This window comes from Eurosta solidaginis, chromosome 4, assembly GCF_040869045.1.
Source record: "Eurosta solidaginis isolate ZX-2024a chromosome 4, ASM4086904v1, whole genome shotgun sequence".
Taxonomy (NCBI): domain Eukaryota; kingdom Metazoa; phylum Arthropoda; class Insecta; order Diptera; family Tephritidae; genus Eurosta; species Eurosta solidaginis.
Genome location: NC_090322.1, coordinates 8,477,694 through 8,504,710, shown reverse-complemented (window position 1 = coordinate 8,504,710; position 27,017 = coordinate 8,477,694). Strand labels below are relative to the sequence as shown.

Here is a 27,017-nt window from a genome sequence, read left to right as displayed (position 1 = left end):
TTTTTCTAATTTCAAAAACTTGTTTCTTACTTTTTGATATTGGTTTTTCGGAATTGCGTTCAGGATCTTCGATGTGATAGATGGAGCATGCTGCCATTACACCACAGCGGCCGCAGATCTTTAGGCAACCGATATCCATGGCTGGTTCTGAAGTAGATACCGACAGTCGGGTACAAGCACCGTAAGAACCCGAATTCATATCTGTTCATGTGGCGTTACTATGGCAGCTACCAAAACTTGCCTACATGTGACCATTTTTTTCGACTAGCAGACGTAAATCGAGTGCATATCAGTAAAAGACGGCTTCAGTTTATGTTAATGTTCTGTTTTTTAAGGCGGACTTATGACTAGAAATTTGAGAGAAAAATTCCCGCTGAAAAAAGAGCCTTGACGTTTATTGATGCAAGCTTTGCGCAGACAAGCGAGTCGTCCACTGTACTGGGAGGGTCCCTTTACAAGATCCTGCTAGGAAGCTGTTCTACCAGGTCTGCTGGGCATAACATAGAAAGAACAAATCCTTCTGGTGTAGAATTAAAAACTTTGGTCAGTCTATTGAACTAGTGCACTTCTTGTGCATTCGGAACGATTACTAGTTCGCCCTCAATTTTCTTTTACATGCTTTCAACTGGCGAATTCGATATGGCGATGTCCTAGGCAGAGAAAATTGTGCCCCGCTTCATTGACTTTTCTATAGTTCCGAACTAGTGAAAATCTAGCTACTATCGTACTAGTTCTTATTTGGTACGTTCTAGTTCTGAATCAAAAATTTAATTCACTAGTTGCTGACTTCCCTACAGGGAAAATGTTAGTATGGCAACTCTGTATCTCAACAAAGGGTATAGCGAAGTGTGCCCCCAGATAGTAACCTATATCGGAGGTTATGTTTAAAAACTACTCGACGAACAAACTCTATCCATACACTATTCAGGACCGGCTTGCCATTCGACCTGGAGATATTAAGCAAAATATGCGTATAAGTAATTTTTTTTAAAAAAGTTATATCTCGGAAACTAAAATTGCTAGAGGGATCAAATCAACACGATGCTTCAGGTCATTTAACGAGGCATGTTACGCAATTACTTTTTTCATTTTACGAATATATTTTCCATTAAAAATGTTAAAGGACAAAAATATAAAACTATTTTTTTTCACGATCCCTGAGAGTTACAATGACGAACAAATATATGATAGTCGCCCTAATGTCCACTCTTGCTCAAAGAAAGTACGCGAGGAAAAAATTGGTGCAACACTCGAAAAAACTCCACAGTGTTTTCCAATGTTTCGAAAAGAATTACTTTAATAAGATGGAAAGTTATTGCGGGTAAATTACATTTTATTTTTTTCCAAACTGTTGCACCAATTTTTTCCTCGCGTACTTTCTTTGAGAGAGCGGACATTAAGGCGACTAACATATATTTTTTTCGTCATTGGAACTCTCAGGGATCGTGCAAAAAATAGTTTTATATTTTTGTCCTTAAAAATTTTTAATGAAAAATATATTCTTAAAATGAAAAAAAAATTGCGTAACATGCCTCGTTAAATGACCTAAAGTCTCGCGTTGATTTGACCCCTCTAGCAATTTTAGTTTCCGAGATATAACTTTTTTAAAAAAAATTACTTATACGCATATTTTGCCTAATATCTCCAGGTCAGAGGGCAAGCCGGTCCTGAAAAGTGTATGCATAGAGTTTGTTCATCGAGTAGTTTTTGGAACATAACCTCCGATATAGGTTACAATCTGTGAGCACACTCACCATATACATATATTCCACTATACCCTTGGTTAGCTCAATCAAGTCTTAACTTTCTCTGCTCATTAAAATAATTTTACATACATTTAGGCGCTTGCTCATATTTTCAAAGTATGTATATAATAAAGAGCGATGGATGATATGCGCTAAATTTTGATTGCAATTGCTTTTGAACACTTGATAATAAGTGAAAATTTTAAGTACAGCCAATTAAGTGGCAATAGTGCGTGAAATTTAATTTGATTTGCACATAGCAAGTGCAAATAAAACCAAATAAGTGGCTTTGGAAAGTAATCAAAATTTTGACTTTTTAAGCATAATTTAAGGCGTGCGAGTGTATGTAAATGATTTTGAATTTGTTTTGGGAGTATACAGTATCTGCATTTGTATTAGAATTAAGTGCAGAAATTTATATATGAGCGTGCCTAAGACTTTGTAGTTTTGAGAAACATAGTTTTAGGCGCATATATATAATTTTAAAAAGCTCCAGTCTACTTTTAGGAGCTTTAAGCACATTTTTAAAAACAAAAATATTAGCAATCCTGACACATCACTATACTGCTAGTAAATAAAAACTGAGCAACTACAACAAAACAAACTACACACATACGCTGTACTATTCGTGGCATTGGAAGGGCTTGCTGCTGAAATATTACAGACCATTACAGTATCAGAACGGAACAACTACGAAGCAGTTATACCAAATGGAGTTGCTGAACTGCCTCCAGAAGGGTGATGAAAATAGAAAAAGTTTGCCGCGGACTTCTAACACACGAAGTGTCATCGCTCTGCGCTACACACAAACTGGCTCATATTTTTGAAGTGTGAAGACTTCAAGCTCACAATGGGCATACTAACTGAACACTGCCTTCTGGCGTTACCATATATGTAATACTTCTATATCACTACTACTGAATTGTGCAGCCTGTCAAACATTGCAGTGCAGATATACAACGAGAGAAGGAGACAAAATCTCAAGGCTGTCGTTAAATTTTTGTAAAAAAGGGGCTTAAGTATATGTATATTTCAACAAGCCGCCTTGCTTCTATCAATATTAATGTACAATATTTCGTTCTCCAAATGAAAAAGTAAGCTTTTGTTTTCCATTAGTATTATAAAGTTTTTATTGTTTTAAGAACTCCGCAGAATAGCATTACCGATTTGCGCTGAGTGCGCAGATATACGTATGTAAATGAGCCCTTAGTGGACAAAAAGCGAAAAAAAGCAAATAATGCCAACTGACAACTACGAATGTATGTATAGGTATATTTTTATACATGTATATTTGAATTTTTTTCATTTCAAAAATGTGAATCCTTCGCCTTGTTTTTTTTTACTATTTATGTAAATAATCTACTTTAATGGCTGCAGCCCATATTTAAATAATAAATACATCAAGTCTTGTATTGTATGTGTTGGTCTTTTCATTGTTTAATCGACTAAACTGAGATTTTATAACAATTAGTATGCAGAAGTTGGGTAAAGGGGATAGTGACCCGTTTAACCCCTTTAATACTTTTTTTACACAAGCTACTACAATTCACCAACACTAACAAAGCCCGCGCATGCGCAGAACATACATTTGCACAGTTTCAGCAAATAATGATTGACAGAAAATTTGCACATTAGGAAGATAGGAAGGTATTGATATAGAAGTATTATATATATGGGCGTTACATGTTTATAAGTTAAGCCTCGTCAGTAGCAGCTGGTGTAGGAAGTGTGAGCTGCAGAAAGAAACGATTGAGCACGTGCTGTGTTCATGTCTTTTGCTCGCCTGGTCAAGGCTCCAGCTATTAGGGGAGGCAGAATTGCCAAATCTCGTGGCAGCAATTAAGCTAGGTCCTAGAAAACTTCTAGAATTTGTCAAGAGAATGAAGTTATTCTATAGCATAAGTCCTGGCACCTGATTGGGGTTCTTCCGTTTGGTCGTCAAACAAATTCTAGTAACGCTATGGACACATTCAGTCTATGTGAAGTCTTTGTTGACCGGCCAGTTCAAATTAACCTAACATCTTCACTACCTTTAGCTTAAATTGTATTTTCGTGTATTGAACTCATTAAATTTTTATTTTTCAGTGAAACAAGTAAAATTCTACGTACGAAGAACGGGTATACGTTAGTGGGATCTACTAATTATGAGCAGAAAGGTGGTAGCAGCATTTGACAGACAATTAAATAAACCAATTACTATGGAGTAAAAATTCGGCAGTGGGATAATAGTTAGCTATTAACAACCTCAAAAATTTAATATCAAATAATTATACAATAACTGTTTGTTAACGGAGATTTCTATTGAATTCTAAACCTTTATCGAACCATATTGAATACCAGAAAAATAGCTAAGTGACAATCGTTATCAATCAATTTGAACGTAATACATAAATTCCAACACCTCAAGTGTCACCAAAGAAGCAATAATTAACATAGATTCCTCATTTATTGATGGATTACCTAACCATAACAACAATCTGCTAAATGTATATCTATACAACAAAACACATTTATAAGCCTATTGCTTAGATACATCTATATACCAAGGTTGCCATACGATGTTTTCATTTGGGACCAAAATTAATCGAAAAAAGGACCAAATTTTTGTTTTATTTTATTGGTATACAAACAATTCGGCAATTCACAAGGGTGTCGTATTTGTTGTAAAATATAAAATTTTACGATATTGTCATAAAATTCTATTAAACATAGTGAGTGCTTTAATTCAAACTGAACAAAATGAAATAAGGAATTATTAAATAAATTTGCTTTCTGGTGTTGCCGAACTATGTGAAAAACCCAGTAAATCATAAATGAAACTTAGCAATTTTGTTAGTGCTATTTTTATAGATGCTTACTTTTTCGCTTAACGTTTAATCTTCATATCAGAACCTACATTCAGTAAGTATGAATTTTGATCCCAAGCCTCTGGGGTTAATGGGGTTCTACGGGAATAATTTTACACAAAACATTTCTTCCGAAATCAAATCCCTTTTATATTTGCTTTAAAATCTGAATATAAAAATAAATTGTTTCAGCACATTTTATAAGCTTGTAAAGTTTCTGGCACTGTGTCAACTTTTACAATTTTTTACAAGAATTCATTTTCATAGCTTTCTATCTTCATATTATAGCAACGCTTCCCGCATCCACTATGTTGTTATCCTTACATTGGCACTTTGATATAGTTATTCCTTCACAAACTCTCAATATCTTTCGGTATGTTTGAATTAAGTGAGTAACAAGTAGACTTAATATAAAACAAGTTAGTGTCATTCTTTTACTTAGTTTTCAATTCATTAACATTGACGGCAGTGGCAAGTCTTTTCAAATACTAGTGACAAAAATTTTTCACTAAGTGTCTGATAACTGATCGAAATATCTAGCCATTATTATTATTATTATAAAACACATTTTTTTTTTGTTTGATAAGTCGGTTGTTTCATCGACAATTAACGAAAATTCGTTTGCCAACACTTTTCTTTTTAATGCCTCGGCTAAATTATCTCCTAGATGAAATGTCATTGTTCTGGTACATTTTATTGACTAAGCAATTTGTTCTGATGAGAGTTCCATTGAAGTAAATTCAAAATTATATTTGGGTTAACGAATGTGTGGCAAATTTTTTGGCCAATATTGTGAATTAATTACTTACTTAATTGGCGCTTAACCGTCTAAACGGTTATGGCCGTCCAACAAGGCGCGCCAGTCGCTCCTTCGCTCCGCCAACCGGCGCCCATTGGTCACACCAAGGGAGTTTTAATCGTTTTCCACCTGGTCCTTCCAACGGAGGGGGGGCCGCCCTCTACCTCTGCTTCCATAGGCGGGTTCCGATAGAAACACTTTCTTGGCCGGAGCATCATCTTTCATTCGCATAACATGGCCTAGCCAGCGCAGCCGCTGCATTTTAATTCGCTAGACTATGTTGATGTCTGCGTATAGCTCGTACAGCTCATCATTAAATCTTCTTCGGTACTCGCCATCGCCAACGCGTAGAGGTCCATAAATCTTTCGAAGAACTTTTCTCTCGTGAACACTCCCAAAGCCGCTTCATCTGCTGTGCTCGATGACAGCAGGTACTTCGTTGTGTCCTCATTCACAATCAAACCGATCTTTACCGCTTCTTTTTCCAGTTTGGAGTAAACAGAACTAACAGCGCGGGTGTTTAGGCCGATAATATCAATGTCATCAGCATATGCCAGTAATTGCACGCTTTTATAGTATATTGTTCCAGTGCGGTTAAGTTCTGCAGCTAGTATAATTTTCTCCAGCATCAAATTAAAGAAATCGCACGAAAGGGGGTCACCCTGTCTCAAACCTCGTTTAGTTTCGAACGGCTCGGAGAGGTCCTTCCCAATTCTGACTGAACTGATGGTGTTGCTCAACGTCATTTTGCACAGCCGTATAAGTTTTGCGGGGAAACCAAATTCAGACATAGCGGCATATAGGCAGCTCCTTTTCGTGCTGTCGAAGGCGGCTTTAAAGTCTACGAAGAGGTGATGTGTGTCGATTCTCTTTTCACGGGTTTTTTCCAAGATTTGGCGCATTGTGAAAATCTGGTCGATGGTAGATTTATCACGTCTGAAGCCGCACTGATAAGGTCCAATCAGCCGGTTCACGGTGGGCTTCAATCTTTCGCACAATACACTTGAAAGGACCTTATATGCGATATTAAGAAGGCTGATTCCACGATAGTTGGTGCATTTTGCAGTATCCCCCTTCTTGTGGACTGGGCAAAGAATACTTAGATTCCAACCGTCGGGCATGCTTTCGTCCGCCCATATTTTGCTAAGAATCTGCTGCATGCGCCTTACCAACTCCTCGCCGCCGAACTTGAATAGCTCCGCAGGCAATCCATCAGCGCCCACAGCCTTGTTGTTTTTCAATCTGGTTATTGCTATTCTAACTTCGTCATAATCGGGCGGGGGCACATATATTCCATCATCATCGATTGCGGGATTGGGTTCTTCATCTCCGCGCGGTGAATTGCTGCCTCCATTTAGGAGAGCAGAGAAGTATTCCCTCCATAATCTAAGCACTCTCTGGACATCAGTTACAAGGTTGCCGTTTTCATTCCTACAGGAGTTTGCCCCGGTCTTAAAACCTTCCGTCTGTCGCCGTATTTTTTGGTAGAATTTTCGGGCGTTATTCCTGGTGGCTAGCAGCTCAAGCTCCTCGCACTCACGCCTTTCTGCTTCTGCTTTTTTCTTCCTGAAAAGGCGTCTCGCTTCCCTTTTCAACTCGCGATAGCGTTCACACACTCCTCTTGTGAATTACTACCTGAGTGAAAAAGACAGAAATGCAGCAAGATCGTGGCTACTGTCTAAAATGGACTTGAAGTAAAGGGACAAAATGGGGCTGTAAGGGACCATTTTTGGTCCGAACGGAGCAAAATGGCAACCGTGGATACAACAGCAATAACAATAACTACAAAATCAACAGCTGCCACCTGCTAAATAACATTGGCAACCATAAAATTATGTTGACAAGACTCCGCAGCTCGTTTAACAAAATTCCCAATACGCTCATTCTTCTGTCAGTCAACCATATGTGCATATAAACAGACAGTCAGCTGATAATGATAAATTAAATGCTATTTAATTCAAATGTCAATATGTGTGTGTGAGAAGACTGCATAAATTACACGATTGTCGTGCAATGGATGAAAGGTATAAACAATTTGTATGTATTTAACTCAATTTTCGGAATTTGGTGTTGTCTAAACATATCAACTTAAATATAAATGAAGATAAAATGCAAATGTTCACTTTTGTGTGTGGTTAGTATAAGTTTAAGCCTAATTTTGTATGTACAATTACATTGAAGTAGGTACAAAATTGAGGCGTACTTTGGGCGTATTAATAAGGTACATAAATGGGGGCTTGCATTAAATGGTGTGTGAATTATAGCATTTGAATATTTGTGAAGATATTATCAGAGTGGGTAAGCTTATGTAATAAGAATTGATGAAACACCAATATTGTGTCCACCTAGTCTGATCTTTCTACTGCCACCCTGCGCGCTTTGAATGCTGCATTGAACAAATGCGCGGCTGTTTCATGAATCCGTACATGTGATACCGTTTCCGCGAATGTGGGTTTTGTTTCAACATCCCGAATTCCATCTGCGAAGGTTTGAATTCCAGCTCTCTCAATGTTTTCCATATGTGCAAGGTGAGCCAATCTTTTACAGTCGGCGGCAAACATTTGCTGTGTTTCATCAGCCTTCTGGAGGCGGTTCAGCAACTCCATTTGGCATATCTGCCTCCTGTGCTCTCTTTCATACCATCTTTCCACAGCTGTATCACTCCTAATTAGCCTGGCAAGCCCAGGGCACGAAAACAACCGTGCTCCATCGTTTCCTCGTCCAACCCGCTTTTTCTACATCTGCTATCACTGACTAAGCTTAATTTAAAGACACGCAACGCCAGAAGGCAGTGTCCAGTCAGAATACCCGTCATGAGTCTACAGTCCTCTCTTTTTAATGATAGAAGCAACTTAGTTAGTCTAAGGTTGTAAGACCAATACATAATCTTCGTCACTTTACAGCCCTGCGCTTGGACCCGCCCTTTTTAGCTAGCTCATCCGCTTTTTCATTTCCATCTATTCCTATATGCACTGGGACCCAATATAGATGTATGCTTTTCCCGTGGCGATTCTTTCCAGGGATTGCTTACACTCTAACACTCTTTTAGATGCTGTGCTATGCGAGAATATTGCCTTAATTGCTGCTTGGGTGCCAATATAAAAGTTAACACGGCTTCAGCTTAAGCTATTCTCTTCCAGTGTTTGTACTGCTTTGGTTACGGCTAATACTTCCGCTTATAAAACGCTACAGTGATCTGGAAGCTTGTAGGATCTGTTTATTTCCGGATCAGCACAGTATACCGCAGACCCTACTCCTTCCACTACTTTGTAACCATCTGTGTACACATGTATCGTCTCGTCCGCCATTTGAGCACCCTTGCGCCAACCATCCACCTCTATTGTGGCTTTAGGAGATCCCAGTGCATGTAACGATTAACTATCGATAGTCACATCTAACGGTTGTATCAGAGCAGAAGGGGAAAAGACAACAAATAAAGAAATGCTATATGTAACAGAGAAATCCGAAGGTATTTTGAACAACGCAAACTGCCTTGGCTGCAAGCACCTCGGCTGAACTGAATAATACATTGCTAGTAAATCTTGTGAAAGTTACAAAATAAAAAGGAAGTACTTAGCAACGACTATACATTCAACCATGGGATTCTCGTATTCTCATTTCCTGCAAAAGCAGCCATATATGCTTTGTCCTACGAACTTAGGTCTGCTGTTTTGGGGGTTAAAAGGCTTTTACTCAAGTTGAACATACGACAAGAAGCCGACCGACCTCTACGACATACACGAATCAACTAACCTACTTGAACTTTACTGTACGACGATGCAAGAAGGGCCAACTAGTAGAAAGTTAATTAAAAATTTAATTGACACTGAGATGAGTTGAAAAGCGCTGCACTTTCGACACCTTCAGTTCTTGCATATCAGATTTTGTTGAACGTTCTCTTTACTAACCTCAAGCGGCTAAATAATAAATAAATATGTGCATATATGTATATGTATGTATCTATATAGAACGCAACGACTTACCACTTGAATCCTGTTGTTGTCCCGTTGGTTGTTGTTGCTGTTGTTGTTGTTGTTGTTGCTGGTGTTGATGATGTGCTTGCTGATGATGTATATTCGGTGCACAGAAGGCGCTCGAACCACCACCTGCTGTCATTGAAAGCGTGGAATGCGGTGGTGGCAGCAGGCCGCCAGGCGTCGTATGTTGTTGCGACGCTGCTGTTGGTGATGCATAGACACTGGAGCGATAGGTAGGCGGCGGCGACACCACTTCACAGCGTCCTGGACCGACCACACTAGCTGAGGGGGGCGGCGGTGGTGGCCCATAGTGTGAAGGTGGTGGACCTTGATAGTGATGTGGCGGCGGTGGCGCGGTAGCTGTATGAGGTGCTGGTGCCGGTGGACCACCATGCATGCCATGTTCGCCACCAACCTGTGAATATTGATGCGCGTGTGCATGTGCATATTGATGCTGATGATGTACATGCATGCCGGCGGCTGCAGCAGCTGCGGCAGCTGGAGACATATGATGTACATGATAAGCGGCAGCCGCAGCAGCTGCAGCGGCAGCATAAGAAGGTGGTGGTGGACCATGTTCTGGTGCAACGTGCTCCGTGTGTATACCCAAATCGGTTGCATGATACATACCTGCAGCGCTGAGCGCTTCAGGTAGGGTGGTGCCGACTGCTGTTGGCGGTGGTGGTGGTGGCGGAGAAGACGAATTTGCTGTTTTATCAAAAAAGTTATAATTCATTAAATATAAAAAAAAACCCATATTCGCTAAAACTTACCTTCACCTGCACCCGCATTGGCACCCGGCGGCAACATGCTCGAGAGCGCACTAAGTGGTGTATATGATTTTGGTGGATCAACTGAGTTGGGTCGCAGCAAACGCTCTTCGGTAACACTCGATTGTACACGATATTGCATCTTACAGTAAGCTTCCTGACTTGAACCCGTCGTGGAATTGACGTACACACCCGTTATAGTTACATCGGTATCTTGAACAATGACCACGCTGGATGAGGTTGGTCGACTGGAGTCCTTAGCATCTTTTGTGCTGCCTGAATCCCGAAAACCAGCTGTTGTAGTCGTGTCAGTATTTGTCTCTTTGGTTTCTTTGGAATACTTTGAGTCGTTGCTCTCTTCATTCATATTCATGGGGCGCGATTCTCTAGCTGTGCCAGACGCGTTTGAGCTATTGGTTGTAGCTGTTGTATTGGCAGCAGTATCGCTGTTTTCTTTTAATGCGGTTATCTCAATTGTTGTAGCTGTAGCGGAAGGTGTTTTCTTTGTCTCCTTTGTATCTTTGGACTTTTTAGCCGGTGTCGAGGTCTTACCTTCACCATCGCTGCTACCATAGCCGCCATATGCGAGATTCTTATCCAAATGACGTTCCACTTCATATGTGGCCGCAACAATAGCACTAGCATTTAGACTAGCCATGCGCTTGCGCGCTAAAATTCCCTTATAATCGCCAATTAGTTCCTCACGTAACATACGCTTACGCTTTTTGGGCGGCTTACGTGCCTCCAGCTTGGACTTTTGTGCTTTGGATTTTTCTTTATCAGGACTTTTTCCTTCTTGGTCGCTTGCTCCGGAGTTTTCACCAACTTCAGAGTTTTCGGTTTTAACCTTGACCAATTTCTTTAGTGGTTTCTTGATCTTTGTGTACTTCCGCTTAACCCTGATAGGGTCTATTTCTATTTCGTTGTCTTTCTCCTTGTACTCTTTCGCCTTCAAAGTCTTACTACCAGTAGCTCCGTCAACTTTTTTCTCTTTCTCCTTTCTCCGTTCTTTCTCCTTCAGTTTTTCTGCTTCTTTTTCTTTTTTTATGGCCAGCTTTTTCAGCCACTTCTTGCGTTTAAGCTTCAATTTGTCAATCTCCTCGTCCTCACTATCACCACTCTCCTCGAATTCCCAATGTTTGCCAAACCCACGACCGCCTGGTACATGTCGGAGCTCTCGTTTTGTTTCAACTTCTGGCTGCTCACCTTCGGTTTCAACTTTCTCCTTCGTCACTTTAACCTTCTCCTCAGTGTACTTCTCTTTCGGCTTGTCCTTGTCAGCGTCTCTTTCTTCATCGCTTCCATCGACAGTGCGTATTTTCGGGGGTAATTGTGTGGCCTTCGATAAGCCCAGCTCATAAGCTGTACGTGACTCGTTCTCGTATAGACACTGCACCTTGGCCAGCGCATTTAGGGAAGCCATGCGGTGACGTTTGGGACCCAATTCTATCAACTTCTTTTCATCTTCCGAGTCGCTGCCTGAGCTTGAAGATTCTGTTTGCACTTTACTAGTCGTCACTTCCGGTTTTACCGACTTCTTGAGTATTTTTCCCTTTACTGCTTTGAGCACTTTCTTGCTAATTAACGGTTTCTTTTTGTACACTTTTCGGGCCACCTTTACCATGGCAACCTTTTTTACATTTGGAGTAGTTTTAGAATGAGCTTTGGATGCATTCGGGACTTTGTCTTCTATCGCATCTGCAGTTTCCCTGCCCTCAACTGATTTCTCATTATCCACATCATCTTTCTTATCTTCTAATTCTCCCTCATCCCCCAGCTTTTCCGACACTTCGACCTCAGCCGCAATTTGTTTATTCTTTTGCGCTTCCTTAGCTGATTTGCTCTTATTTTCTTCATCGGCGAACTCACGCAAATTTTTCAATGTAGGTAACACCATTTTAATATTATCCTCCTCTTCAGAACCAGATCTGAAGTCGTAGATGTCATCCTTCGCTGCGGTTTTTGCGGTTTTATCAACCGTCAATTTCTGTTCAAATTTGGTTCTTTTACCAAATAATTTTACAGCGATCGGTTTGATTGGCGCCACTTTGTACTTTGTTTGTAACCTTTGCTTAATATTCGAGATTTGTTTCTTGCTTACCAGTGGCGTGGATGAGACCGAGCTGGAGCTAGTGGCTTTTTCAGCATGTTTTATTGTTTGTGACTTCGCAACCACTTCAGATTTTGGCTGCTGCACATCCTCCATGGTAAGCTGTTTGATTTCTACTTCTTTGGGAGCACTTGCACATACCGGCATTTCTTCTAATTCCATTTGCACTACTTCCGTATTGGCGTCTAATACTATTCTTAATGTTTCTTCCTTCTCCGCCGTTTCAGGCAGTACGTCAACTACCTTCTCAGCTTCTGGGATATTGCACTTTTCCGTATTCTTTGGATTCGTTTTAAATTTTTTCGGTGATGGGGTCTTCTTCGGTGTCTTTTCAGCTTTAACCTTATCTTTGTCGGGCGGCTCTGGTGGCTCTACAACTTTATCCACCTTATCAGTTATATTTTCAGTAGGCGTGGCTGCTAGCGCCGCCTCTGTTGCCTTCGATTCTTCTTCATCTAATTTTTTTGCGGCTTTCGCTTTTAACAGCCTTTTCTTTAAGGGAGTGCCTACTTCTGCGGTCTTTGTGGGCTTTTTAGTAGTTTTCGATGCTTTGGCATCAATATCGTGCGCATTCTGTACACTCACTTTTTTGTTCTTTTTATTTGCTTCGGTTTTATTGGGACGCTTGGCCGTCACTTTTTTCTTAGGTGCCATTTTATCAGCGGAGTTCTTATTTATTTCACTAACTGGCTGATGAGATTCTTCAGTTTTAGCGGTCTTTATTTTAGTAGAGTCCGTAAGTGGCTCATTTGATTTATTAGCTTCTTTTTCTATGTTTAGAGATTCTTTTGTATGTAACTCTTCCTCCTCTTTGTGAGGTATTTGTACTTCAAGCCCTTTTGCCGTTTCCTTGCACTTCGCACTATCGTTGCTTCCTGCTTCTTCCTTCACTTTTTCGTTCACGTCTACTTTCACTTCCAGCTTGCATTTACCCTTTTCATTAGTCGCCTTTTTTTCTTGCTCCTCCTGCTCTTCGTTCGCCCTAATTTCTTCGTTTTCTTTTTCCTTTTCTTTCCCCTGTCCCTTCCCGTTTTCTTTGTCCTTTACATTCTCAGCTTCCTTTTCCTTGCCCGGCTCTTTTTTCTCTTCTTCCTGTCTTGCTTTACTACGTCCTACATTCGATTTCGGTGGATTCAAACTTGCTATTACTTTAACAGCTGTCGCACGCGACTTTGTCTTTACATTTTCCGATATCGAGGACTTGAGCGTATCATGAATGCGTTCTTGGCTCGGCAGTATTTTATCGAAACCGCTTATTTGTATATCAAGACTTTTGAGCATTTTACTTATAGCTTTATTTTTACCATCTTTGCGTTCATCATTTTGACACTTGGCACTAGCGCTAGATGAGCTCGAGCTGCTTGCAGACGGCTCGGAATCGGCCTTTTGTTTCTCAGGCTCGGTATTTTTGCTCGTAGTAGAGGAAGACCTTTCTTTAGGCTCGGAAGTGTTCGACTTCTTTACATTCTCACGTGAGGGTGTACGCTTAGTCGATTTCGCTGTGATCTGCTTGATTGGCTCTTCGGGTGGTAGAGATTGTAGTTGTTGCTTTTCTAGATTGTGCTTTTCTGCTTCTTTGCTTTTGTTGTTCTCAATCTTCTCCCCTTCCTCCTTTTCTAAAGTCTTACTAATACCCTTTTCGTCCTTTTCCACCTTCGTCTCTTTACCTTTCTTCTTCTCGTTATCTTTCTCTTTATCCTTTTCTTTGTCACGTTGTTTACTGGTCACTGTTTGCTGTTTCTTCACTGGCGATGGCGTTCTACCGACGGCACTACGCGCCGCGCTGCTAGTAGCTACCTTTCGTCCAACTGGCGAACTATTCGCTTTGCCCGAGTTGAGCCGTTTCTTTGCCGGCGCGGCAACTGAATTGGCTGTGGCTGTTGATGAGCGTTGCTGACGCTCAGTTGTAGGCGCAGCAATGGCAGCGGCGACAGCAGCTGTTGTAATGAGACGTTTTTTAGGTCCCATTCCCCTGAAAGAGATAGAGAGAGAGAAACAATTGTTTTACAAAAATGATTCAAGCGCTAGTAGATTTTGAAAAGCATAAGGGCACGGACAATTAAACATCATTCATTCAAGCTTTGAAGTATTACTCTCAAATGTTCGATAGACACCGACGGACTATGCACTTGCACGTGCTTAATTACGAACGAAAGTAAAGAAAAAACTAAATGCAGAAAACGCTGCTTTGCTTCGAGTGGTACTTAGTAATTTATGAACTTTTTTTTACTACAAGTTCTGGCTTGTTTGACGTCAATTCGTCCTTAATTTTTGTGCTTTCGTCTGTCCTATTATTCTTCCGTCTGCGCTTTCGGTACTTCCGTACCTATGTACCCTCGTCTGTTCATGTTTTATAAATTTTTTCTAATTGTACCTAATCGCCTCCACGACACATTTCAGCCAGTAATTGTCTCCATAGCATCCTTTGTTCATATTTGAGCTCATACACTTTGCCTGCTCTAGTGGTACTGATTCGTTAACCTAACGAATGCTTAGTGCATTAAGTCTCCATATATGAAAAAAAAAACAATAAAATGACAAACGTCATAATTGTAAAGGATTGTCGTTAAGTAAATGTATTCATGAGCGAGCAAACTACAAATACTTGCCTCAGGCTGTCTAGCTATTTCTTTGGACGTGGACGCACAAAAAAAACTTTGCCTGTCAAAAAAAAAGGGGAGAAATACATAAGTGGCAGCAGCAAATCAACATATGTCAATACATCAGCGCTGTGCTTACATGAGTCCTACAAATGCAACGCTGCATGCAAAATTGAAAAACAAATAAGCGTTGGTGTGTGCAGTCAGTGTGGATAAAAAAAAAGGTTGAGTAGTGTTGAACAAAAAAAGCTAACGTAAGAAATGCATAAAGTAGTACAACCAACATTTGAGAACACGAACTTGAGTGTGTATTAGAAAGAGTTGTGATTACTGCTGCGGATGCAAAACGGTAGCAGACGTTGTGACGGATGTGATGTACTCAGCACTCGTCGAGGTAACTGTTTGTGGGTGTTCAAGGAGGGTCATGGCTTAGTTGAGTCCATAAACTGTCAGCAAAGTAACCACAAGTGTCATGTGTGAGTGTGCTCTGTACGGACAAATAAGTAAATGAAAAACATGTACGTATGTATGCCAGTGATTATAATCATGGTACATTTGTACTTCCCGAAAGTACGTTGGTACTACATTGACATAGTTGGTACATTTTTGTAAAATACAGCACCACACTTCAAGTCATTTACAAAGCATGTACAAAGAATGCACAAAAAAATTTTACATTTTCGGAAAAAAATATACATTTGTGACCCGGCCTATGAAAAGGTGGTTTATGACTAAAAAAAAAACAGCTGTTAACAGCTGTTAACAGCTGTTTCTCGCAATTTCTTTTTTGAGTCATAAGCCACCTTTTCATAGGCCGGGTCACATATAGTTAAGTTGTTTTGTTGCCGAGCATAATTTGCCATTTGCAATTATGAATCATTTAAATATGCTTAGGCATAACTGATTCTAAAATTGTGCACAAATTTTGCATCAATGGAATTAAAGCACAGAAAATAATAACTCCAATAACAGGGCCAGAAAATTATAAATCCATAATTGCATTTTGTCAAAAGAATTATTACTCTCTAATAATAGATGAAATGACTGATATATGTATATCAAAAAATTTGGCAGTTTCGATTCGAATTTTTCATAAAAAGTGCATTGATAGGTTTTTAGATTTGATACCTTTGACCGATAGTAGCACGCAGGGTAAATTTTAATGCCATTATTAAATCTTTGAATGACCATTCAATACCACTTGAAAAAAAGATTGGTTTCACTGCCGACAATTGCTCGGTTATGATGGGAGCAAACAGCCGAGTGCAAGCAAGGCTGAAGCAAGTTGTTCCAAATCTGCATGTTAATGGATGTGTTTGTCACATTTTAAATTAAGCTTCAGTTGCCGCTTGTGATGTATTTCCCAACCAAATTGATAAATTTTTAAAAGACGTAAACTATCATTTTTGTAACAGCCCACTAAGGAGGGCAGACTTTCAGAGTTTTCAAGAACATTTCGGTACAGAAATGCATGTTATACTAAAGTACGCCCCCACAAGGTGGCTTTCTAGACAAGCAGTCAAAGATAGAATTCTTGAGCAATGGGATGCCCTCAAGCATTATTTTAATCTTTACGTATTTGAAAGCAGTAATCAAAATATTAATCTTATTGTAGGGTCTTTATTTAGTTATTTATTTTATTCATGTTAATATTTTTACTTGTTTCTTACTTGTGATATTTTAAGTTTTTTAAAATAATTAAGTTACCTTTTTTAAATGAAAATTTTTATATTAATCAAAAGAAGAAAATAATATATCAAACAAATAATTTTGGTTGAATAAACATTTAAAATAAATGAATATACAGATTTATAAAATAGTTATTATAATTAACTATAATGGCGATCTTGACACACTAATATACATAACTAAATAACAATAGATCTATGCTATATTAAGCAGATGTCGAGCGCTACATTAATCAAAAGAGTTAACTCTACATCAACGCTTTTCAAACAAACTGCTACAACTAATATTTGCAAATAAATTCAACTTGAAATAAAATTATACATATGTATATATACTTTCAATAATAACATTTTGGAAAGAAGAACTTTTAAATAAATAACACATAATTTTTGCTCTGTTTCCTACAAATATCGTGCTGTATATATATGTAGGTGCAACCAACGATGAAGTATAGCAATAGCACTACGTCACTCTCAAATATTTTGTGTCTATAAACGTCTTATTTATTCGAATATTAAGTATTTTTACTGTTCCTGTTACTACGTGTAGTTACTGTAATTTTTGTTAATTAATTGTACGCAACGACGACGTCTCACCTACACCTCAATAAAAGCTGATTTTTAATGTAGATAGTCTCATACAAAGCATCATTGAATATACTTCAACAACACTTAATACTTCCTTTAACCATTTATTAGACATCCTTTATAAAGCCATTGCAACATCATTGAATATACTTAAACAGCAACAACCTTTTCATGGCAATATCAACAATCAACAATAAAAATGTTTAACTAAAATTTAATTATAAATAATTAAAATGATCATTGTATGTAAGTACGAATATAAATATATATTTTTATATAAATAAAATTTTTAATCAAGATTAAATAATATAAAATTTATATATATATATTTGATTATAAACAAATTATTTTAATTTATTATAAAATTTTAATATTTTAATTTTATTTCACATTTAAGTATTAGTTTTTATCTTGTTAACTTCCTTTCCAGAGAACAATTACATTTTTAATTTTAATGGTTTTACGTTCAGCAATACAAACTCGTTCCTTTACATCTTCAAATAATTTAAATAATAATACAATGTCTCTAAATCAAACACAAAATACAAATATTAATACTACTCCAGACACACATTCAGACAATTCTACACAAGGAGATAACTTTAGATTACATTCAAATAAATCCCTTATATTACCACAATTTTGGTCAGATTGTCCTGAAACATGGTTTTTTCTTATCGAAGGACAATTTTAAATAAATAACATTATTGATGATAACATCAAATTTCAAAATGTTCTTATTACACTTCAACAAGAAATCATATCCAAAATTATTGATGTTATCAATCCTCCTCCTTCTCCTAACAAATATAATACAATTAAAAAAATTATTTGTGAAATATTTTCTCTAAATGAAGAAAAAATACTTGAAAAATTATTTTCAAATACTGAACTGGGAGATCGATCTCCATCTGAACTTTTTAGATACATGAAGTCACTAACAAGTTCCTCATCTATTGTTAGTCAGGAGTTACTTTTTAAATTATGGATCAGAAAATTACCACAAGATATTCAAATACATTTAACTTCAAGTAATATTCAAAATATTACTGACATAATTTCACTTGCAGACAAACTTTTTGATTTAATTAATAAACCAAATTCCTCTAAAATTTCTTCAATAGCTAGTATTGAAAATAATGTTCGTACACAATGTATAAAAAATTTAACTGATTTAACTACTACAATTTTTCAAAATTTAAATCAAATTACTACCGATATTAATGAATTAAAAATTCGATCCAGATCTAGAGAAAGAAATCGATCTAACTTGAGACATTTTTCTAGACCTAGAAGTTTGGATAATGATAATAATATATGTTGGTATCATCGAAAATTTAAACATAATCAGCCCAATTCTAAACGAAAATTCCGTGCGAGTTTTTTCCCTTCTCCCATTCCTCGTATTCTAAATAAAAATTCCTTGTGAGTTTTTTCACTTCTCCCTTTCCTCCTATCCTGAACAATGTTCGAAAAAGCGGAAACCGGTTATGGGAGAAAAGTAGGTATTATGAATGTGAGGGAGAGGGAGATTTCTCTACCATTTCATAGAAGTTTTTTCACTAGTTAAATTAAAGGGAATGCATCAAAATAGTTAAAGGAAATTGGTTCTTTTAAGAAAGAACACTTATTTGTACAGACTTGTGCTAAAATATGTATTTACATTCTACCCCAATATTCTCACTGTTAATACAACAACAACAACAACAACCACAATATTTATTTTAAGTCGAAAAGTATATCATAAGCAACGGTAGAGCTCTTGGTATACATATTTGATGCAGCCATCCAGAAATTGTGCAAGGATTTTTTAATAAGGCTTAAATAGATTTTGGCATATGAAGAAGTAGGAATTCAACTCAACTTGGCCGCCAGAAAATTGCTTTGCTGAACGAAAGCCGGCAACTCCGGCAGATTTGTGTTATGCGGCCGTCTTCTTCTTATGTTCCGCTGTTGATGTTGCTGTGGCACCAATTCATTATTAATTTCAGTGAATACCACATGAAATGCAATTAATACTGTACATTGTTTATATTTTATTTCTTAATTTCCAACAAATTTGCAACAATAATTAAACTTTTCAATCTTTTAAACAAAATAAGAAATGTGCAACGAAATTTCAATTGACAAAACAGCTGACTTCGAAAATTCGACATTCCTGTTCCCCAATTATTGTTCTCCCTAGGAGAACAGAATTGGAGGAATTTTTCCGCGGGAATAAAAAAATCCGCGAGAACAAAATTCCGCGAGAATATTTAGAATTGGTCTGAATGCTTTCAAATGTATTAAACCGTGTAATTTAATTCAAATAAAAATAATCTAAATTCAAACTCTAATTCTTCAAAATTTAAAACATATAAACGTTTTTCTGACCTTAAACTTTCAGCAGCTAATGGATCTAACATAGAAACTTTTGGAACAAAACTTTTAAAAATTGATTTAGGTCTTAGAAGAGATTTTGAATTCCCTTTCATTCTTGCAGATATTTTTTAGAAAAATTTGGTATTTTGGTAGATATTAAAAATAAAGAAATTACAGATTTGAAAACAAAATTAAAAGTTTCTGGATCTTCTGGTTTTTGCGACATATTTTCTCTTAAGATTCCTATTTCAGAAAATAAATTTGCAAATATTTTTAATGAATTTCCTCTTATTACGTGTGAACCTAATTATACTGAAAAAGTACAACACAAAATGGTTCACCGAATAGAAATAAAAGGAGTATCTCCTTTTTCTAAACCTCGTCGTCTAGATCCTATAAAATTAAAAATAGCAAAAACTGAATTTGAATTTTTAGTCAAAACTGGTATATGTAGACCTTCTAACTCTCACATCACTTCTCCACTCCATCTGGTCCCTAAGAAAGATCCAAATGACTGGAGACCTTGTGGAGGTTACAGACGACTTAATTTTATAACTATACCAGATAGGTATCCCTTACCTCATATTCATGATCTTAACATAGATTTAAAAAATAAAAAGATATTTTCAAAAATTGACCTCATACGTGCATATCACCAAATACCAATGGCAGAAGAAGATATTCACAAAACAGCTATAACAACTCCATTTGGAATTTTTGAATTCGTACGAATGCCATTTGGATTACGAAACAGTGCTCAATCATTTCAACGTTTCATAAACGAAGTATTTTCAGGTTTAGATTTTGTTTTTGTCTACATTGACGACATATTAGTAGCTAATAACAATGAGGAAGAACATATAAAACATTTAAAAACAGTTTTTAAAAGACTTGGTAAATATAATTTAAATATTAAACCTACAAAATGTATTTTTGGAGTTGAAAAATTAGACTTTCTAAGTTACGAAATTTCTAGTGAAGGAATCAGACCTTCTTTTGAACGAGTTGAAATAATTTCAAATTTAGAAAAACCTCTTTCAATTAATAAATTACAAATTAGGTAGGGTGAATTATTATCATAGATATATTAAAATGTTGACAAAAGAAATTAGTCCACTACATGAAATGTTAAATTTTGCTATCAAAAATAAACTTAAAGAATTAAATTGGACAGAAAAAACTACTTCAGCTTTTGAAAATGTTAAGAAACTTTTTACACAAAAAGCACTACTCACTCACTTTGATAAAAATGGTCAACTATCACTTGCTGTAGATGCATCAAATGTTGCAATTGGAGCAGTTCTACAACAAACAAGTAATAACTCATTAGAATCACTTGCATATTTTTCAAGAAAATTAACTCAAACTGAAATAAATTACTCTACTTTTGATAGAGAACTTCTAGCAATATATAACTCTATTAAACACTTTAGACAACTTCTTGAGGGAAGAACATTTACTATATACACTGATCATAAACCTTTAACATATGTTTTAAATTCAAAAACAGACAGATCACCTCGTCAAAATCGTCATCTTGAATATATTGCACAATTCACCAATGACATTCAATACATTTCTGGCAAAAATAATACAGTAGCTGATACTCTCTCGCGGATTCCAGATATTAATACAATTTTAACAAAAGATATTAATTTTCAAACATTATATGATGAACAACAAAAAGATGAAATTCTCAAAAATTTAATTTCAGATCTTAGTTCCAAAAATAATTTAAAAGAAATTAATATTCCTCTTCTCAATCTCAACATTTGGTGGGACATTACTCAAAAACCTTTTAGACCATATGTTCCTAATTCGATGAGAAAAATTATATTTGACAAAATTCATTGTTTATCTCACCCGAGTGTTCGTACAACTAGACGCCCCATTCAATCTAAATACTTTTGGCCAGAAATGCGTAAGGAAATTAATAATTGGGCAATTAGTTGTATTAAATGTCAAAAATGTTAAATTTCTAAATATACGAAAAGTCCTATTCAAAAAATTCATATTCTTTCAGGACGATTTGAACATATACACATGGATCTATTTGGTCCACTACCTATATCCAAAGAAAATCGGTATATATTGACTATTGTCGATAGACATACACGTTGGCCAGAAGCATATCCATTAAAAGATATTTCAGCAAAAACAGTATCAAATACATTTATTCAAAATTATGTTCCTCGTTTCGGTATTCCACTCAAAATTACAGTAGATCAAGGTTCACAATTTACATCTAAATTATTCACTGATTTAACTGTTTTATTAGGGGCTCATAAAATTCACACTTCTCCGTATCACCCACAGTCAAATGGAATGATTGAAAGATTTCATAGAACTTTAAAAAGGGCAATTACAGCTTCGGACGACCCCATACATTGGTCAGAGATTTTACATTGGATACTTTTAGGTTTACGAACTTCTATTAAAGAAGATTTGAAATGCTATTCCGCTGAACTTGTGTATGGACAAACAATTAGACTACCTGGTGAATTAGTTGTTTCTAATAATAATAATGAAATTGATAACACAAATGAAACTTTTAATAAACTTAGAAAAGATTTCTCAATTGTTCGATCAAAAATAACTCATCATATTAAAGAAAATGATTTTATTCCAAAAAATTTAGACACTTGTGAATACTTCTTTCTTAAAGTTATTCATAAATCTAATTTACAACCACCTTACGAGGGACCATTTAAAGTTATTTCTAGACAAAATAAAACATTCAAAATTCAACATGGTAATACTATAAAAACTGTTTCCATAGATTTACTTAAACCCGCACATACAATAATGACTAATACAAAAAACAAAAGTACACTGCGAGTTCGATTCCCACTCCCGGGAGAAAAGGCTTTGAAGAGATTTACAAGGTATAATCGAAACAGCTGTCGCCTTGTCCGTCCTGATGTCACGTTGTTTAAATTTTTCCCAAATTATTAAATAAATTATAAAATAAAAAAATTGCTTCAAATAAATATTTTCATACATTTAAAAAAGCAATATGGGCAATCCCCGATTATTAAAATCATACAGACAAAATTGGTTAATTCGTTGTAGTTCTATAAATAGAACAAAAACAGCAACAAAACCAAAGTTTCTTTGAAAACCGCCGTACCAAGCATAGCTTTAACACATAATTGCATACGAAGTATGCAATGTGTAAAAGATTAAAATATGCAAAAAGAAGGCAATTGGGAAAAACTTTACAACAACTAAGGCATGACGTAGCTGAATGCGTTTATAACCATTTCAACTATCGTAGGAGTGCGAGTTCGACTCCCACTCCCGGGAGAAAAGGCTTTGAAGAGATTTACAAGGTATAATCGAAACAGCTGTCACCTTGTCCATCCTGATGTCACGTTGTTTAAATTTTTCCCAAATTATTAAATAAATTATAAAATTACACTACACTCCACAAAAAAAATTTCATTTAACATTAATTAATATTTAATTTTATTGATCGTTTCACTGGAGGGGGAGTAAATGTAGGGTCTATATTTAGTTATTTATTTTATTCATGTTAATATTTTTACTTGTTTCTTACTTTTGATATTTTAAGTTTTTTTTAAATAATTAAGTTACCTTTTTTAAATGAAAATTTTTATATTAATCAAAAAAAGAAAATAATATATCAAACAACTAATTTTGGTTGAACAAACATTTAAAAAAAATCAATATACAGATTTATAAAATAGTTATTATAATTAACTATACTTATATCTGAAATTTTTCAAAGTTCTACTTATAAAGTATATTTTACATTTCTTTCTTATATTTTAAATGAAATAAATAATTTGAATATAGAAATGCAGTCTGGAGACATTCGCATACATTTACTTATTACCAAATTAAAAATTTTATAAAAAATGTTATTTAGACTTCAGTCCTATTTGGATGTTAAATATTGATTCAGACGAAAATCACTTAACCCCAGATGAAGTTTACTGCGGTGTTATTTTTGTAGTATTATATTAAAGAAAGTAAATTTGAATGATACAACTTTGTTGTGGGATGCAAAGCTTTCACCAGAAAGTATTTTAAGCGGTGAAACAAATAGTATTGTGCCCTTAGTTATGGACTTGTTTCCGAAATCTGCATTTGATAAAATAGAGAAAATTAATTCTGAATTTAGAGCTTTAGCGGAGCATGAGAGCCTTAAAAAATTCAAGAATTTAAATATATGCAGCTTTAAGATCAGTTGAAAAGAAAATTAAATGCGCAAATGTTTTCCAATATTTATAGAATAGTTCAAGGCATATTGTGGATTCTACATTCATCCGCAAACGTAGAAAGGATATTTTCTATACAACATTTAATTAAAACTAAGTGTATAAATAGACTTCAAATAAACACATTTTCGAATTTAATAAAAACTAAACACTTGATGAGATCAACTAACAGTAGTTGTCATAATATAGATATGAAAAAAAAAGCATTTTGTCAACTAAGGTATGTAAAGAACTCAAAGAAGGAGAACTGTTAATGTAGTGATGGAAACATTATTTATTAGTATGGATGTAGGCAACAATTTGTCAACTTTTATACCCGTATCTAAATCTTTTGTACCAAAAATGTTTTTATGAAATGTTTTTGCATTGAATGCAGCTGTTATTTTTTTTTTTTTAATAATTTTATGTTCCTTACTGGTACTCAATAAAGAAATGTTTTTATATATGTACATAATTAATTGTACGCTTCAATCGATAAACTTCTTTTATTATTTTTACTGGAAAAGTATTTCTTTATAAATCGTATTTCCCTGTTATACTACCTTTAGTTTGTGTTAGTTTCCTGACTAAAAACAGTTTTTGCATAAAGAAGCAGAATATATCTGGTTTGGTTCAAATTCACATCCGAAGACTTTTGGTACATCTTTGGATGATTTGGTACATTTTTTCTCCTCGGTTGGTACAAAAAGAAAAAATGAATTTATCATCCCTGATGTATGCACGCGCGGCAGCTTATTTTGACTGTTCCAAGCAGCGCGTCGGCTACCCGCACGCGTTTGGTGTTACTAGCGCTTTCATTGCAACATCTTGACTGTTGGTGACATATTTCGCGCGCTTATCCACTTGTTAGTTGGATTTGGAGCTTTAATGTTGCATATTCGTGTCCCATCTTCACTGCTGACGCAATGCGCGTATGTGGTTGCTAAAAGTAACATAATTTTGTTGTTTTTTTTTTTTGTTTTCTAACTCAATTTCAGCTTTCGCCTTTTTTATACCGCACACATTTAGCATTGTTTTTATGTACGCACGCCCTATATGCTTTTTTGTTGTTCGTTGGCGTTTGGCGAGTGTTGAGTGCTTGTAACCATGCACCACCACGTTAAACACTGCACCACACAACATACACCACACAGCGCACAATTTTAGCTCGGAAAGCGTTCTTCTGTTAAGTAGAGGCAATGACTGCTTTATGAGTACACAATGGGAACACAAGTACTTATGGGAAGTGTATGTGTAGCGTGCTGAGCTTAACTTTACTTTTGGCATATGTTAGCACAAGTGCATATGTTTGTGTGTATGTGTTCTTTCCAACGTCAGTTAGATACTAGAAGCGCTAGCACAAGACTTAGAATTGAGAATGGATTTTGAGGAATTCGCGTTTTGAATTGTGTAGTGCGCTAAGCGTGTTGTTAATTGAAAGGCTTTGTAAATATTTCTAATGCATGCATTGTGCGCTTTAAGCAAAGTAATTTTGCCGTTGTGTATAAAAAAATTCATAATATACAGTGAAGAATTGGGTTAATAGGAGGTAAAACAAAAATTTATTAGGCAATGTTTGCCGCTACTAAGTTCTTTGTCCTGGTGCGCAGCTTGACAAGGAAAAAAAAATGCTTAGAATGAGCACAGATGTAAAATATATGACAAAGACCACTGGCCTGTAGACAATTGGATGTTATTGATGGGAGGAAGCTCATACTGATTTAAAACGCTCACAGGAGTCCACCCAAAAATAGTCAAAAATGCAGACAGATTCTGTTATTAAAAAAACTCCTGAAGTAGAATGCTTCGCTAGGTTGGTTGGTTTGTTGATGTGCCGCCCGAATATCAAAGATCCGCACCCAAGTTGATGCACATTTCTCCAGGAACAATTTCCTGCCTTCCTCAAAATGCTGTTGAAAGGGGTCTCGATTATCGCAGTATGCAGGCCATGTGGCCTATTTGGTAGGTCCTCTGTTCTCTTACTCTTGTAATTCGGCCATGTTTGGTTAACTCCTTGAATCTGCTATGTATGTTTCTTTTAATTGATGTAAGTGGACGATGCATCTCGACTGCCCATGCGAGTTCATCCGCCTCCTCGTTGCCTTCGATCGTCCTGTGACCTGGTACTCATATAACGGTTATGTTTGCGAAGTTAGCTGCGGCTTGTATCGACCTCTTGCAGCTGCTAACGGCCTTAGACGAGGTGATGGGGGAGTAAAGCGCTCTGAGCTCTGCTTGGCTATCTGAGTAACTTCGCTAGGTACTTGGTACACGGATGGCGCCATACAATAGCCGTGTTTTTTTTTAACTTATCCTCACTTAGATAATGCTTAGGAAACCCATTTAGCGGCAACTAGCTCCAGAACATGTTGTACCGAAAAGCGGAGACACAAACCTCTGCCGACATCTCAAGCGTCTTCTCTATTAGAAGATAAGATAATATTTGGTTTCAATATGTGTACCGATCTCTTATTTTCCTATATTACTGAACAGGCTCGGAATCTTAGTCAAAGCGCCTCTAGGAGTTCCAGCGTCAGCACGGTGGTACCGTAAGCTTTTGTTTTCTTGGCCCATTGCGAATCACATGTCCATTCAGCGCTGTGTTTTATGCAGCGAGAAATATAGAATAAATTTGGGAAACAGTCGCTAATAGCATCGGATGTTTTGGAGATCGGCTCATCATTTACCGATCAATCGGGCTTTTTTGACGTCGTCTTATCATTTACCGACCCACAGTATTTTTTGGGCATCACCTCACTATCCACCAGTCGTTTTCACATCGGCTCATCAATAACCGATCCAGCGAATATTTTGGATTATGTCCTCCCATCCACTGGTCGTTTTAATATGGGCTCGCCATCTATCGTGTAATGTTTAAATGAAATAAAAATAGGTCCGATGATTTGTAGCGCGAAGTAGTGATTGGGTGTATTAGAAAAATATCTTTCATTTTATACAAAATTATCTATTTTACACATACGTAATTACACTAACACTAATACAATACATTCTTAACATTTACGTTCTGAGTCAGCATATTAGTTCGACCTAATTTTAGAAATTGTAACTGTAGAAATATTTTGGCAGGCACATTGACAAATTGTCATTGACGCTCGGTCACGCTATTAACGAATTGGCCAATGCGCCAGTAGAAATGTAACCGGATATAAGTCTTGCTGTCGGCATTAGTATGTGATGTTGAACTCCCGCTGCGTTGGGGTAAACGTAATGTATTTAGGTCGATATTGTAATGTGAATGCAATATGACTGTGTGTGTGGTCTGCATAGAAAGTTCATTGGCGTAGTAGAG

General features: G+C 36.4%; 1 protein-coding gene across 21 annotated transcripts in view; it reads right to left on the bottom strand.

Moving 5' to 3' along the window:
- Positions 1–27,017, bottom strand: part of Hers (Histone gene-specific Epigenetic Repressor in late S phase) — a 545,891-nt gene that overhangs the window by 482,786 nt on the left and 36,088 nt on the right. For all 21 annotated transcript variants that reach the window (XM_067779957.1, XM_067779958.1, XM_067779961.1 and 18 more), the window contains exons 3-4: positions 10,141–14,219; positions 9,374–10,075 (exon numbers count right to left, since the gene is read on the bottom strand). In XM_067779957.1, coding sequence (XP_067636058.1) covers positions 9,374–10,075; positions 10,141–14,215 — 4,777 coding nt within the window. In that variant the 5' untranslated portion in view covers positions 14,216–14,219. The remainder of the gene's footprint in view (positions 1–9,373; positions 10,076–10,140; positions 14,220–27,017) is intronic.